The sequence below is a fragment of the Archocentrus centrarchus genome, chromosome 12, assembly GCF_007364275.1.
Source record: "Archocentrus centrarchus isolate MPI-CPG fArcCen1 chromosome 12, fArcCen1, whole genome shotgun sequence".
NCBI lineage: Eukaryota > Metazoa > Chordata > Actinopteri > Cichliformes > Cichlidae > Archocentrus > Archocentrus centrarchus.
Window position 1 is genome coordinate 10,232,465 of NC_044357.1, and position 16,404 is coordinate 10,248,868.

The window sequence follows — 16,404 nt, forward strand, 5'->3', positions numbered from 1 at the left end:
TCTCCGCACTCAGTTTTAATTTTTAGTTTAGATTTAGTTAACTATAATAACTGTGGAAGAAAACTCAGATGATAGTTTCCTGCACTCTCGAGCTGTGTAGCAAATCTCGATCTGATTGGCTGAGAAGAAACACCATCTCTAAGTAAAGCGAGGGATGCCAGAGTGCTCCGGCAGCGCATGGACAGATGCAGACGGAGAGAAGACGGCGGCGAAACCAGCCGCACATTTACGATAGTGATGCTGTGCGGTTAGTTAATAGCCTTCAAACTTTGAGGCACTATTTTATGTATCTCTTCACATTTCAAGTTAAGTGTGATGTTTTGGCTGCGCGCTGTAAATTCGCTCTCAGCACCTCCAGTGACACATCCTCTGAGGAGTGATGGGTTCTAAGTTGACCAGACAAAGAAGTCTCGATTTTGATAGCAAATTGTCAAAGCGGAGACGCCAGAGAAATGATATTCCTGGAGAGAGCGAGAGGAGTAGCGGCAGGAGCGGCGGAGACTTCTTGTTTACATCCTTGATGCTCAAGTCCGACAAGCTTCCAGGGATGCTGCGGAAAACCAACCACAGCCCATATGTCAGGCGGGTGACTTGGGTCCGGGAAATCCAGAGGCTTCTCCGGGAGCAGAAGATGGAGCAAGCAGCTGAAGTGCTCAAAGTGCTGAGAAAGGCAAGGAACTGACCTTATTTTAATCATGCATGGGCTGACTGCGGAAGCTTGGGGGGGAGGGACTACTTTATTCTTACTGTACTGCAAACTTTGTAATTGAAGGAAGAAGCGTCGCAAGTTTTCCTTTTATTAATGAGTTAAATGTTTCTTTTAAACAACTCACCTTTTTAAATCATTAGGAAACTAGTTCTGCGTAAAGTAGTCTGCACATGCTTGGACCATCCACAGGTGCATTTCAAAAATTCACCAGTTCACTTGTTCTTTATTGCATGTCATACACTGGCCACGGCTAACAGAGCACTCACTGATTAAAGCAGAAGCAAAGCTTCAGTATAATGATCACGCCTTCATGATAATCCTTCATATTATCGTTTCTGTGCAACTTCTCTCAAATGAATGCTGTTTGTTTTCTGAGAATGATTCAGGTAAACTACCTGCTTTTTTCTGAAAGGGAATGGTCATAAATAATAATAACTTTATTTCTATGGCATTTCTCAACACACAGCTGTAAAGTGCTTTACAGTTTGGATAAAACCACACATTGAAGAGAAGTGTACACATCCCATCACGCAAACACACAGTAACAGGCAGTCTTACATTTGTTCATACATGCATACTTCTGTGCACCCATCTGGCATGAGATATAGCACAAAAATATTGGGGGACAGATTAGAGAAAACCTATAAAACCACTAAAAACCAGCTCTGAGTAGTCATTCGAAACACACCACTGATTCAGCCGACCTGATGGGTTGAGGGAGGCTGTTCCAAAGTTGATGCGCTGTGACCTCAAAAGCGTTTAAAATAAAGTCAAAAGGATTTAAAATTAGAGCATGCATCAGTTAAAAGACCAGAGGACCAGGGAGCTCAGCTGCTGGAATAAGGTCTCAGCAGGTCGACAGTACATGAGGACCTTGGCCATGTAGGGCTTTATATGTAATTAATAATGGTTTAAATTCATGAGGTTCACTGGAAGCCGGTGAAAAGGATGCCAGAATTGGGGTGATGTGCGAGTGCAGCCCAGTTTTTGTTAGCAGCCATGCTGCTGCATTCTGGACTAACTGAAGATGAGCTCAGGAGGACTGAGAGATGTACGTGATATGTGAGAGATGGGAGAAAATTAAAGGGTGTACTAAAACTTCCAAATTATGGATGTCAGTCTAGGTTTTTGTAGTATTTTTTTAGATGAATGAAATCAGACTGGATGGGATGTGAGATTCAAAATTCAACTGCTACCGTACCAGATGATAAAGCCAGGCTCCATACAGTACTTTTATCAGCATGATATGTTTTTAATATGACAAACTATAGGGTCCGGGTTGGCTTTGTTTACCAGTCAAGCTTATAGACTCCACTGAGGCTTTTCCAGGACTATGTTTAGTATACCTAAATAAATAGGAATACTGTTCACTGTTTTATTTGCTAAAAAGGTTGAAGGAGCAGTTTATTCAAAACTTCACTGAGGTTCTGATACCACTGTTAAAAATAGCTCTAATCAGTCCCTGATCAAAACACCTTTCTTTCCCCATTTTCGTTGCTCCAAAATCATATACAGTTGTAGGGAAGGGAAAGCTTTCTTGTCTCATCTGTTACACATTCCTGCATATTACCTTCTCTGGTTTAATCCTCACTCTATGAAGATGTATACAAGCTAGAGAAATAAGAAAAAATAAATATTTTTTCACACTTAGCTCGAGCTTTCTGCTGCCTTCTGTTAGCTGTGCATTGATCAAAGGGAACAGTTTTGAAGTTCAGACAAAAGCAGTTTTGATCAAGAGGGCCTCCTGTCATGAAAAGCCCCTGCCCATCTGTAGGGTGCCATAGAATAAATTATACAGATGTGTGCAGATTAAAGCAGGAAGCAATGTTGATAGGAAGCTCTGAAAAGTCTGAATTGAAGACAGATTCATGGGTAACCTTCTTCAGAAACCAAAAGCAGAGCGCAAAATAGAGTGAATTGTTAAGATTCATACACTATTTGCATGAAGCAGGAGGGATGTGACTCATGCATAGCTTCCTTTAAGACTTCAAAGTGCCTATGTTTATTAAAGCAGTCCTGGAGTCAGTCATATCTTTATTTTTTTTTAGAGGATTTTCAAGATCGGCATGTAGATGTGTTGATCGTGAGCAGGGGTTGCTTTCTCCATAGCTCGGCATTTAAACTGCTCACGAAGCACGAATACTCTCTCCATCACTCAGTGAGGTGAAGCCAGAGCACTGCTACGTTGTTGGGGCTGAAGCCAAGTGTCTGACTAATAATACTTCAAGACTGGGAAAAAAAAAAAGGAAAAACTGGCAGCTGATCTCCTGTTGTTGTTCTCTAGCAGTAAAGCAGCTTTTCCTCTCAGGGACGGATGGTTTTGGAGATTATCACCTTGAAGTGATGGATGCTGGAACAAGCGCCTCTCACATCGAGGAAGTCATTTCAAAGAGGAACCAATAACGTTGGCCCCAACGTGATATCTCCATGGCAAATCTGCCTTCTGGGCCATTAAGTTAATTAGTTTAGGTCTCCTAGATATTTATAAGTAAACAAAGAATCAGCAAATACTCATATCAATTACCAATGTGTAGCAATGGAGAAAATACTAATTAAACTATCTACTTTGTATGTGACCTATTTGAAGATTAAGATTAGCTGTCACAACACACATTTTATTCAGTGGTGTTTTTAAAAAAAAATATATATATATATATATATATATATATATATATATATATATATATATATATATATATATATATATATATATATATATATATATATATATATATATACTCGTATCAATAATAAATAAAATAATATCAGTATCAATCAAAAAATTATGTATGCATCTAATATTCTTTTTTATTATTGAATTTATGTGGACACGTAAAGTACTGTGCAAAAGTCTTGAGCCAGACCTCTTTTTTCATATTTTGCTGAGAAAATATGAAATAGTTGCAGGGATTTATTGAAACTTGCAGACATATATGGAAATTCTAAAGTCAATATTTGGTATGCCATCTTTATTCTTCAACACAGCCTGAACTCTCTTAGGCAGCTTTCTTGTACTTTCTTTAAGTAGTCTTCAGGAATAGTTATCCAGGCTTCTTGAAGGCCATTCAAAGCTCTTCTTTGGATGTTGGCTGCTTTTTATTTTGTCCTCTATAAAGAGGAAATGGTGTCTCACTAATTTAAAATATTGTTACTCTATAAAAAAAAAAGTCCTCACTATAGCTAGGACATCTTACTATTCATCACTGACTGAATCAAATAAAAACAATTCCAGGTTTCTTTTCAGCAACGTAGCCAGGCTGACAAAGAGTCAGAGCTTGGTTGAGTCGAGAATTCCTGTAACCTTAACCCATAATAACTTCATGAATATCTTCACAAATTAAATTTGTGAGAAAAAAAAAATTCATAACCATCTCACTGACATATCATTATGTACAGCTACTTTCAATAATAATGATATTTATGGAGACTCTCTCTCTTCAGTTGATCTTTCTGAATTAATTTCAATAATTATTTCCTGCAAACCATCAACATGTCTATTAAACCTCATTAATGAATGCTTCAGTCTTAAATATTATAAATCAATCTCTATTAATGTGTTATGTACCACAGGCCATTAAGGTGGCAGTAATTAAACCATTACTTAAAAAGTTATCACTTGACCCAGCTATCTTAGCTATCGGCCAATCTCCAACCTTTCTTTTCTCTCAAAAGTCCTTGAAAGAGTAGTTGTAAAACAGCTAACTGATCAACTGCAGAGGAATGGTTTATTTGAAGAGTTTCTGTGCTAGGACCAATTCTATTTACATTATACATGCTTCCATTAGTCAGTTTTATTAGAAAGCACTGCATACATTTTCATTGCTATGCAGATGATGCCCAGCTTTATATATCGATGAAACCAGATGACACACATCAATTAGTTAAACTGCAGGAATGTCTTAAAGACATAAAGACCTGAATGACCTCTAATTTCCTGCTTCTAAATTCAGATAAAACTGAAGTTATTGTACTTGGCCCTGGTTTCTAACCAGATACTTACTCTGGATGGCATTCCCTTGGCCTCCAGTAGCATTGTGAGAAATCTTGGAGTCATTTTTGACCAGGATATGTCCTTCAGGCTGTCTTTTAAGCTCCCTGAAAAGCCTTCAGTTGATTCAAAATACTGCAGCGAGAGTAGTGACAGGGACTAGAAAGAGAGAGCATATTTCTGCTATACTGGCTTCTCTTCACTGGCTCGTGATAAATCCAGAATGGAATTTTAAATTCTTCTTCTCACATACAAGGTCTTGAATAATCAGGCTCCATCATATCTTAAACCTTATAGTACCATATCACCCCACGGAGTACTTCAGTGCTAGCTTGTTGTTCTTAGGGTATTTAAGAGTAGAATGGAAGGCAGAGCCTTCAGTTTTCAGGCCCCTCTTCTGTGGAACCACCTCCCAATTTGGATTCAGGAGACAGACACCCTCTCTATTTTTAAGATTAGGCTTAAAACGTTCCTTTATTATAAAGCTTATACTTAGGTTTGGATCAGGTGACCCTGAACCCTCCCTTAGTTACTCTGCATTACGCCTAGGCTGTATATAATATAATATAATATAATATAATATAATATAATATAATATAATATAATATAATATAATATAATATAATATAATATAATATAATATAATATAAAGCGCCTTAAGTGATTGATGTTGTGTTTTGGCAATATATAAATAACATTAAATTTAAATCCTAAAGATGATTCCTCAATGTTTCAATAATGTTGAGGTCTGGGGAGCCAATCCAGTGTGTTTGGGATCGTTGCCATACTGAAAAATTAAGTAGCTGCCAATCAGATGCTTTCCAGGTGATATTGCATGAAGCATCAAAATCTGCCTATACGTTTCTACAGTCAAAATTAATCAATTTGTAGATCTCCAACACTGGCTGAACTGCAGCCCCAAACCCTGACAGATTCTTCACTGTGTTTTACAGATGGCTGTAGACACTTGCTGTTTTATCTCCATACAAACTGACAATGATTTGAATGTGAAATTTGGATTCATCACTCCATCAGACCTGTTGCCACTGATTTTCAGCCCAGTTCTTGTGTAATTTGTCATACCTCAGCCTTTTCTCCCTGTTTCCCTTCCTTAAGAAGTGGCTTCTTGACAGCCACCCTTCCACATAGACCATTTCTGATGAGGCTTCAGTGAACAGTAGCTGGATCAGCTGAAGGGTCAGCTGCATCTCTCAGGTCCTGTCAGGTCTTTGTTGGATTTTTTTTTTTCCTGTTTCTTAAAAGCATGCCTTTCAGATACTGTTCATCTGCTGTAGATAGTTTTTTTTAGGCCTACCACTTCTTTTGTTCTCCAGTTTTCCATTTTCCTCAGATTTTCTTCAGGACACGGTGCACACCACGTTCAGATTTGCCAAGTTTTTGGCTCTTCAGGAATCAGTTCTTTATATCTGTCCAATGGTGTTATCTTTGACATGAAAAGGGAACACATTATGTGTTTTTGCAACAGGCTACTGGTAACAAAGTGCCCAAATATACAATCTGAAATAGTTTCTTTTCTAAGTTGTCTGTCATGTGCAGACACAACACTGGTTCATCTGTTGAGTTTAGGTGCCTTTTTATGGTTTAATAATTCTGCAAATGGTCAGATGGACTGAAAATAAGTGAAAATTGATCATTTACATTTGTAAGATATTTGCCAATAATTTTCAATGGATCAAATTAACAGACAGAAATGATTTCTACATCTTCTGTATTAGACTGTGGGAGAATGATAGTTCTGAGCACAGTGAGTAACATTTAATGTTTTAATGTTTCATAAGTTTCAGAGCTATAATGTGCAGCTGTCACATTAGAAATTAACAGCAGCACCAAGAGCGCACAGAGCAGTAAAATAAATATTACTATTTATATCTATTAATATTAGATTATGTTTTCTGCTTGGTGTGCTTGTGATTCTCATGAATTCCCAAGATTAACTATTTTCTGCATTATTCTTTCTTGTCTCATTTCCAGCACCAGTGTTGCAGTGCTATATTTTTACAATCTTTTTATGATCTAAAACGTAGCTTAACTTTGTCTAAAAGTAACAAAGTACACCAGCGAGTGTCTTTAAAAGCTTGTTTGCTAATTGACATGGTTTACTAATTTTCGGTTACAACTTCCTGCAGTTTCAGGTGATTAACAGGGCTCAAGAAGTTTTGGGGGGGTTCGTTGGGGGGGGGGGGGGGGGGGGGCAGTTTGATGTTTAATGAAGAAACTAGTTTCAGAAACACTTGAGATTTTGTGTTTGGCAAAGCCAGACTAGCACCTTCCCAACTGTTATCTTGATGTTATGCTAAGCTAATGACTGGTTATTGTAAAATATTGACTGGTAATAATCTTGCCACCTGTCATTAAATTAATAACTATATTTCCCAAAATATTATAACCAAAGTGTCAAAGTGTTGTTGAGACCCGCTCAATATTTAGGTCTTCACAGCTTTACTTTTTCTTATTACAGCCATGATGTTTTGACTTTAGCACCATCAGCCAAGAAAAAAAAAAAAAAAAAAGTAAATATAACCGAAGTTGGAAGGTTCTTCTCCTGACAGCTGTGGCATGTTTCTTCCCTCGTAAAATGGTGGGACTGGATTTGTTGCACTCTGCAATATATTTAATTGGATTCTAATGAACTGCATGTGTGGGATGATGCTCTGCGGTTCGGAGCTCATCTCTTGATTCAGACTTTTTGTGACAAAGCACACGTCAGATTAGATATGCAGCTTTCACAGGGGACATTTGTTGTGGGATCTGACGGCACACAGGCGTATCCACAGGCATAGAAAAATAGTAAAACATTTCACGCTTTTTAAAATTAGGAATCAGTCGGATTAATCCACGGGATCAGATCTTTTTTTGCGTAGTTAAAATGTCTTTCGATTTAAATGTGAACGCGCCACAAAAAAATATCTGATGCTCCAGCTGCACTATAGTTAACATGCATCATAATCATAATGTGCAAAATCCTCTATGCTTCCACTTTTGGACACATGTGGCACCTTCTGTCTCCCATTAATGAGGTTCATTGAAGGGAGGGGTGGTCTGGAGGATAGCCCAGCATCAGGGAATCCCACTGATATCTGCTGTAATAAATCAACTCAAAAGCTGGAGGAGGAGAAAATGCTGATGGGAGATTTCCTCTTTGCTTCCACTGTGCCCCACAGTGTTATGGCTGTCAGCACATATAGAGCATGTCTTACACAGCTTCAACCTCCAGCCTGCAATTTGAAAAGCTTTTCAGTTCATATGGAGCTGACAGTATTTATTTTTAAGCTCCACAGCCTCTTGTTGTATCCTTACATAAAATTGCCATCACTGTAAACTGTAAGAGAAGGATGAGCCAGTGAAACATGTTTTTCTATTATTTTCATGCAGTCAGAAAAAAAAAAAAACAGTGCCAGTAATCTGTTGATATGTATGAGTGAAGAAACTATTTAATTTGTCTTGAATTGGAAAAAGACAGTGATGCCTTATGCTCATTAAAGACCAGCTATCCTTTGGCTTTCCTTCCTTTTACTTCCAACCTTTAATCTTCTGATTATTTGGTCTCATCTGCTCTATTCATGTCTTCCCTGCTGTTTGTTGTTTCTTTTTTTAATCTGGTTTGTCGTGTGTTTACGTGCGCGCGTGTCAGCGTCTTCACTGAAAAGGTGGTTGACGCCGCATGCTGCTGGGGTTATTCAATGTGTCTGAAAACATTACATCTCAAACACTGTTTGTTAATGACACATCAGTACCTCAAGACGCAGCTTCAATATAGATTATTTACACTGTCACCACAAATGAAAATAAAAGATGATTAAAAAAAAAAGTCATCAGCCCCCACTGGGGATGTGACCTGTTTCATGGTTTTATTAAAATGTTCTGCACATCACACAGTCTTTTAGTTATGAACTTTGAAGATCAAGGAGAGATGGGTGACGTGAAACTAGATTGAATCAAAGAGCATTATCCTCACATGGTTTAGAGGTCTCATATTATTCTCATTTTAACTGGTTAATGTAAGTGTCATCACTCTAATGTGTCTTTCAAGGTCCAGCTCAAAATGTCACGCTAATTGTTCAGTTTACCATGCTGGCGTTCAGCCCCGATGAAACCTGGGAAGTGTCGCTCCCGTGGCAGAAGATCCGCTGTGTTCACAGCATTTTTAAAGAGTGGGATTTATATGCATGCCATTTCTGATTGGGTAACGTGCTTGTGCATCAGCCTGTTGAGAGAAAATGCAGCTCAAAGCCTGTTCCTCACATCATTTCGTTCAGTTTCAGGGAAACATACCAAACCATAGCAAGAGCTGTCCTTGTAGTTTTCAAACTGAGCAGGCCACACGTTTTGCCCATATTCTAACTGGGCTGTGTCTGCAGCTTTAGCCTTGTTTAATCTAATAAATCTGGCCTAATAACCAGGAAAAATAAACGTATGCACTGTAACTGCAGGTTGCGCAACTACAGTTAACTGAACCTTGGAGTTCACTTGTGCATGTTTTGATCAGATTAAGACCCACATAAGATTTCTGCAGAAGTTGCTACATCACGCACAATATTGTCGGATATGGTGTCATTATTGCTAGGTTTTCATTCCTCAGATGCATAGAGAGCATGAAGACTCTCATGTTCACTTGTGCAGGCAGCAACAGTTAGAGTTTGCAGTCTGACAGGTTTCTTTCTGCAACCAAAAAAAGGTTGCATAGTGGATCCCGGCGGGCAGTGCTAGAAGCATGGCTCAGTTGCACATTGTTACATGTAAGTCTACTGGCACTAAGAAGGCACATCTTCTGAAATTTTTAAGCTCCACAGCTGCTTGTTGCATACTTACATAAAACTGCCATCACTGTAAACTGTAAGAGGAGGATGGTCCAGTGAAACATGTTTTTTTATTCTTTTCATGTAGTAAAAAGATCCCAGGAATCTTTTAATATGTATTGGTAGAGAAATTCTTCAATGTGTCCTGAATCAGGAAAACATAGTCATGCTTTATGACTGTGTGCATTTTTCCCTAGACATAAGAGGAAGCAGAAGTTTTATTTTCTTCACCACAGTGTTGTTATAACAATGGCGCTCCCCACCAATAGCACCGTTCCACAAAATCTGCTCATGAACAGCTTGAGCAACATGACAAAGAGGCACTGATCTAGCCTGCAAACTGCCTGGCTATCAATCCAAATGAGCATCTGCAGGATGCATTGAAAAAAGCCCAATCAGCAGAGGCCCCAACTGGTAACGATCTGCTTGCCAGTGTCTGAGTGGCAGACACCACAGGATACTCCAAGAAATTCTTTGTTCTAGCCCTGATGAGTATACACACTGCCCTGCTAGAAAAAAAAAGTCTCCACCTGGATTTAATTAAGCAAATAGGTCTACCTGAATATACTGTTTGAAGTTATTTGGTATTTTCTCTGATCTACACAGAGTCAAAAGTATACATACAGGCTCACATATATACATTAGCTACATTGGATAAATTTTCCTTAGCAAGTTGCACCTCGACCAGATGCTTTTGGCAGTCATCAACAAGCATCTGGCATAATTCTGTCTGAATATTTGACCACTCTTCTTGGCAGAATTGAAAGAATTGAATTTAAAGCGTAGTTCGCAAATATTCAATAGGCTTGAGGTCAAGACTTTGGAAAGGCCATTCTAGAAGCTTATTGTAAGCCTGCTTTATCCATTCCAAAACCAGTTTGATATGTGTTTGGGATCATTATCCTGTTGGAACACTCAGTTGTGTCCAAATTTCAACCATCTAGCTGTTGCTTTGAGGTGAAGTTGAAGAATTTGGCGGTACCAGTACCACTGGCAGCAAAACAGCCCCAGAGCATGATGCTACCCCACCATGCTTGACAGTCGGTACAGTGTTATTAGGTTTGAAAGCCTCAGATTAGTTCCTCCAAACATACCTCTTGTCATTGTGGCCAAATAGCTCAATCTTTGTCTCGTCTGACCATGAAACATTTCTCCAGAAGGCATTTGGTTCGTCTATGTGGGCAGCTGCAAATTTCATTCAAGCATGAAGGTGTCAATTTTGGAGCAGGGGCCTCTTTCTTGGTTGGCACCCTCTCTATCTATGGTAATATAAAACTTACCTCACTGATGAAAGCAATGTTGGTGTTCCAGCAGTTTCCAATTCATGGCAGGCTTGAACGTTGGTGGTTCCTGAGTTGTTCCTGAACATCCAAACCAATTTTGTCTCTTCTAAAAATGGCAGTCTGGGTCTTCTTTCAGACTTTGGCACAGTGATAACACATCTGAATAACTTGCACTCACGTACAGTTGTTTGAACTGATGATCTTGGTGTTAAGAAATGGTGTCAAGAGACCTTCAAATTCTTCTACTTCTCCTTCTTAGATACCCATTGTTTTTTGGTCAGTCCAATGAGTGCTGTCAAACAAATCCTTTTTATGCTGGCAGAGAGAAACTACCACCTGTAGTTAATCATCATCATTAATGAGAAGTTAATAGGCCTTGGCCTTGTCAAGTTAAAAGATATTGGAAAACCTTCAGCACAACTTATAAAGAGAGTTAATTTAATCTATGTATATATTTAAGCCTTTATATATAGTTTTGAGTCTGTGTGGATGAGAGAAAAAACTAAATAAATTCAATCTTGTGTACCCAGTTCTTGTTTTTTAAAGTCATTGAAGTCAAAGATGTGTGCTGTACATTCATTACACCCTGGAAAACACACAATTCAAAGAAACCATTAAAAGCCCATCATGAATGTGTATACATTTTTGACTACAACTGTTTATATTGTAAAACACAACTCTGATGTGAAACACTTATCAGCTCACCTTGTGATAAGGAGGCATGATGAAAGGGAATAAAAGTCTATTTTCAGTTAACTGGCTATGAAATGTCAGTGTAATATTTAAAGTGTGGTTCAGAGGTGGTTGTTTTAAATCAAATTAATTCTTGAATTTCTATAACATGTTAGAAAGAGTTAACAGAATCACTCACATCCCTTTTCTGTTTTCTCCTTCAGGATTTGGGACTTCAAGGAACATCACTCAATGACATTTTGTACAAAAATGCAGCTTTTCTAAACCTGGTGGACCCCATTTCTCATGAATTGCTGCTCAGTCTCGCCCGGGACCTGCAGTGTCCAAAAAGGGTATGAATAAAACAGCTTTCACTACTACATTTATTCATAGTAAACATTCAAAGCAGCTGTTTGTTTAAAACATAATAGACCCTGACATCAATAAAAAGGACAAGCACTACATTTCATACAGGGGCTATATGCAGCATGTCCACATTTATTAGGCACGCTCCACAGCTTGTGTCACATTCATTGTCATGCTATTGTAATAACACTGAACTGTCAGTTTGCTTTGTACAAACACAAACACAGAAGCCAGGAAAAATGTAAAATATTGTAAGCGCTGACTCATTAGTGTCTGAGGTTAGGGATGAATAGTAGGGCCAAAGAGAGTCAGGGTATTCTCTTCATTGTTTCTCCTGTGCTCGGCAAGTGGGAAGCAGCTGTGCACCGGTACTTGCAGGTATATTAAATTACCTGCTTTGGTTGGTTTATACTGGAAAGCGCGGGCAGGTGCCAGGCATCCAGCAGGCCGAGATCAACAGGGCTGATGACCACAGTGAATGACTCAGAGGCTTATGGGGGATCATTGCTCTGGCACTAAGAGTGAGGGCAATTTGAGGGCTATGACAATTGACCAGAAGGAACTGGAGAAGGTGATGCTGATCACTTGGAACTGGGAAGTCTGGGAAAGAGGAAAGAGACTGTTGAATTGCAGACAATTCAGATTTTTTTTTTCAAAAACAATGTTTGAATTCTCCCCAAAAGTCAAAGCCACTTTTTTTTTTCCTTTTGGGGGGGGGGGGGGGGGGGGGGGGGGGGGGGGGGGGGGGGGAGGGGGGACTGGCCCTTTAAGAAATAAATCGTGCTTTGTCAAAACTGGCAGGCAGCTCGTTTACTTGCAGCACAGCATACAAATCAGACATGTTGAAATTCAAAGTACATTTTAATCTTAGGTAAGAGGCAGAAGACATTACAGAATCTACTCAGAGTGGCTGTAAAACACGAACCCAGAAGCTATTATGGTTACAGTTATGAAAGAAGGGCTGCCACAGGAAAAAAAAAAAAAAAAAGTCCTTGTGGTGTAGTTATTACTTACTGAGTTCAGATGATAATCACCTGTAAGAAACTCTAATCTTATCTTTGTTTACTTCAACGAGGAATGCCCTGGAGATAGGGAAGAAAAGTGAGGAGCTGGCAGCAATGTTCTCCTGACTGGCTGGCGACCCGTGGCAGGATACTGTGTTAAACGTGACAAGGATGTAGAGAGGCAGTGTGGTGGATTTAGGGCCCCGCAGGTGCTTCTCTGGCCAGTATTTTCTGCCACACTTAGATTTATTTAGGCTGAGCATTCAAGGGCATCCTGTGGGTTAAAACATGCATCATTTGCCAGTGTCTTGTTTTAATGCAGACCTGTTATTAATGCTTAGCAGTGGTTATAGAGTTACAGTACTGCAGTTAACTGACTCTCTGATTCCTCCAGGCCATGCATTTTTCTAAGAATACTTATGTGCTGTAAATCAGTATGCACTGCTTAACATTGTGTTCATTCATCCAAGTGGCTGAAACAGCAGCACTGAATGTTTTGAAGCATGAGACATGTTTGTTTGTCACCCAAGAAAAGAAGAGGCAGCGGGAATGGTTAATCGCCTTAAGGTAAATTGGCCCTGTCTTTTTTCTCTCTCGCCACATTGCCTCTTCCTTGTTGTCGTGTTGTACCATTAATTAGATTTAGCCTGCTCAGCGCAACCCATTCCTATGTTTGACAGAGGAGGCAGAGCAAAGAAAAAGAATGCAAAGAGGTGTTGGAGAGACAGGGAGGACGAGGAAGGCAAAAGGGAAGCTGAATTAATGATTCACGTGGAAAATGAAGCAAGGCGAGAAAGAAATGCTTTGTCAGTGTGTGAAATTCAGCAGTTTCACTAGTAGTTTTATTTCAACAGGAATAAAGGAGGGAAGCATTTTTAAATTACCAACTTTATTGATCTCTCATTTTGAAAATAGGTCTAATATCATATGGTTTGCTCAGTTCCCTGTTTCAGCTGCACTCATTCACAAGCAACAGTTTGTACATTTGCAGTTTGCTTTTTGTCCCTCATTTGCCCTTTTTGTGTGTTGCAGGAGACTGACTCCCTCAAGTCCACTAACAAGATATGTCGTCAGCTGATTTACCACCTGACCCCTCATTCCAAGTGGACAAGACAGAGCGTGCCCAGGAGAAAGTCTCAGGCCTGGTGAGTGTCTCTCTTTATTGCTGCCTGAAACTGTGCCATCAGACAGCAAATATCTCACCATATGTCTCAATGTGACTCACAATCCCCCAGAGACTCTGTGAAATAAAGGAGGTCTGGGACAACCTTTGTGTCTAGGAATATGTGCCTTGACCATTTGCTATGCCCTGCTACTCTTGGCTAATGCTGCTACTGTATGTCTGTTGAGCAGCCAGAAAATATCCATTTTACTATGAGAACAGTGCAGATTGAAACTCCAGTCAGCCCCCTGGCAACCACAAGTCGCTAAGGAAAAATATGTAGTCCCCAAAAAGTTGGCAAGTGGTTGCTGGAGGTTGCAAGGATTTGGGGTTGCCAAGGGTCTATAGGCCTGTGTGACTAGGGATTTGCCACTCAAATTTTTTTGACATAAGGAGTCCAGACAGAGGAAGAAAAAAGTAGGTTTCTCATTTGTAGACATAAGGTGTTGAACTTGATAGCTGGAATGATTACTGACAACAGATTATATGTTTGCTAGCTCAGTAATATTAGCTACATACGCTATATTGCCAAAAGTATTCACGCACCCATCCAAATCATTGAATTCAGGTGTTCCAATCACTTCCATGGCCACAGGTGTATAAAAACCAAGCACCTAGGCATGCAGACTATTTCTACAAACATTTGTGAAAGAATGGATCGCTCTCAGGAGCTCAGCAAATTCCATGATAGGATGCAACTTGTGCAACAAGTCCAGTTGTGAAATTTCCTCACTACTAAATCTTCCACAATCAACTGTTAGTGGTATTATAATAAAGCGGAAGCAACTGGGAACAACAGCAACTCAGCTCTGTTATTTTAAGTGGTAGGGTATGTAAAATCACAGAGTGGGGTCAGCTGATGCTGATGTGGATATTGCACCAAACTTCATGTGGCCTTTAGATTAGCTCAAGAGCAGTGTGTAGAGAGCTTCATGGAATGGGTTTCCATGGCCGAGCAGCTGCATCCAAGCCCTACATCACCAAGTCCAATGCAAAGTGTTGCATGCAGTGGAATAAAGCACACCCTCACTGGACTCCAGAGCAGTGGAGACATATTATCTGGAGTGATGAATCACGCTTCTCTGTCCAATGGATGAGTCTGGGTTTGGCGGTTGCCAGGAGAACGGTACTTGTCTGACTGCATTGTGCCAAGTGTAAAGTTTGGTGGAGGGGGGATTATGGTGTGTGGTTGTTTTTCAGGAGTTGGGCTCAGCCCCTTAATTCCAGTGAAAGGAACTCTTAATGCTTAAAGGACGTTTTGGACAATTTGTGGGAACAGTTTGGGGATGGCCCCTTCCTGTCCCAACATGACTGCACACCAGTGAACACAGCAGGTCCATAAAGACATGGATGAGGAAGTTTGGTGTGAAAGAACTTGACTGGCCTGCACAGAGCCCTGACCTCAACCCGACAGAACACCTTTGGGATGAATTAGAGAGGAGACTGTGAGCCAGGCCCTCTCGTCAATGTCAGCATCTGACCTCACAAATATGCTTCTGGAAAAATGGTCAAAAATTCCCACAAACACACTCCTTAACCTTGTGGAAAGCCTTCCCAGAATCTGTAAACAAAGGCTGAAACAAAGGATGGACTGACATAGAAAACCCTATGGATTTAGAATAGGATGTCGCTCAAGTTTGTATGTGTGTGAAGGGAGACGGGCGAATATCTTTTATAGCTTATCATGACATTTGATCAACAGAGGCATAAACCGAATCTAAATTGATTTTTTCAAAAGAAGTTTTGTAAAAGCACATCAACAGAAGTCAGTTACCAGAAACCCACAAACACCTGTTGAAATAATGATGGCAAGTGACTGCTTAAGAAAAGGTCTTCATCAGAGAGCTCACGCTGTAAGCAAAGTGCATGCTACAAAGATTTGGAAACTGAAACCTCAGCAAAGGATTGGAAATCAGGTTGTGCTGGAGCTCATACTCCAGAGTGTGAATGCAATTGTTTTCCATTTGGCTTTTAGGTTATGGTGTGAAAATTAGTAATTGGTGTGGGATTTATGTTTCCGGCATGCTGCTCTTTAGAGGCTTTAATTGCTTGCATTATCCAGTTAGGGTTACATTAGTGATACAACCAAGGACACCAGGGCAATAAGCCACCATTCGTTAAGCTCCTGCCCCACAGCCAGTCACTGGCAAATACTAACTGGCATCTTTGCTTTTTTTTTTTTTTTCTTTCATCTCCACCTTCTTTTATATAAGTACAGCTGACATGCAATCACCAATCCTAATTAGTAGCAGGTGATTATGTTTTTGTATCGTTAATCAACACAAAACATAAAAACAGAAATCATAGCATGCCACTTTGAAGGACATGTCAGTGCATTTTAAACATTTCCTACGCCAATTCACATGGTTTTGTTTCAGTTAGGAAGCAAACATAAACTACCAG

General features: G+C 39.7%; 1 protein-coding gene across 1 annotated transcript in view; it reads left to right on the top strand.

Annotated features, from left to right (window-relative positions):
- The first annotated feature begins 218 nt into the window (after positions 1 to 218).
- Positions 219 to 16,404, top strand: part of lrrc75bb (leucine rich repeat containing 75Bb) — a 41,731-nt gene continuing 25,545 nt past the window's right edge. Inside the window, exons 1-3 of the mRNA XM_030742225.1 lie at positions 219 to 670; positions 11,694 to 11,822; positions 13,872 to 13,984. Coding sequence (XP_030598085.1) covers positions 380 to 670; positions 11,694 to 11,822; positions 13,872 to 13,984 — 533 coding nt within the window. The 5' untranslated portion in view covers positions 219 to 379. The remainder of the gene's footprint in view (positions 671 to 11,693; positions 11,823 to 13,871; positions 13,985 to 16,404) is intronic.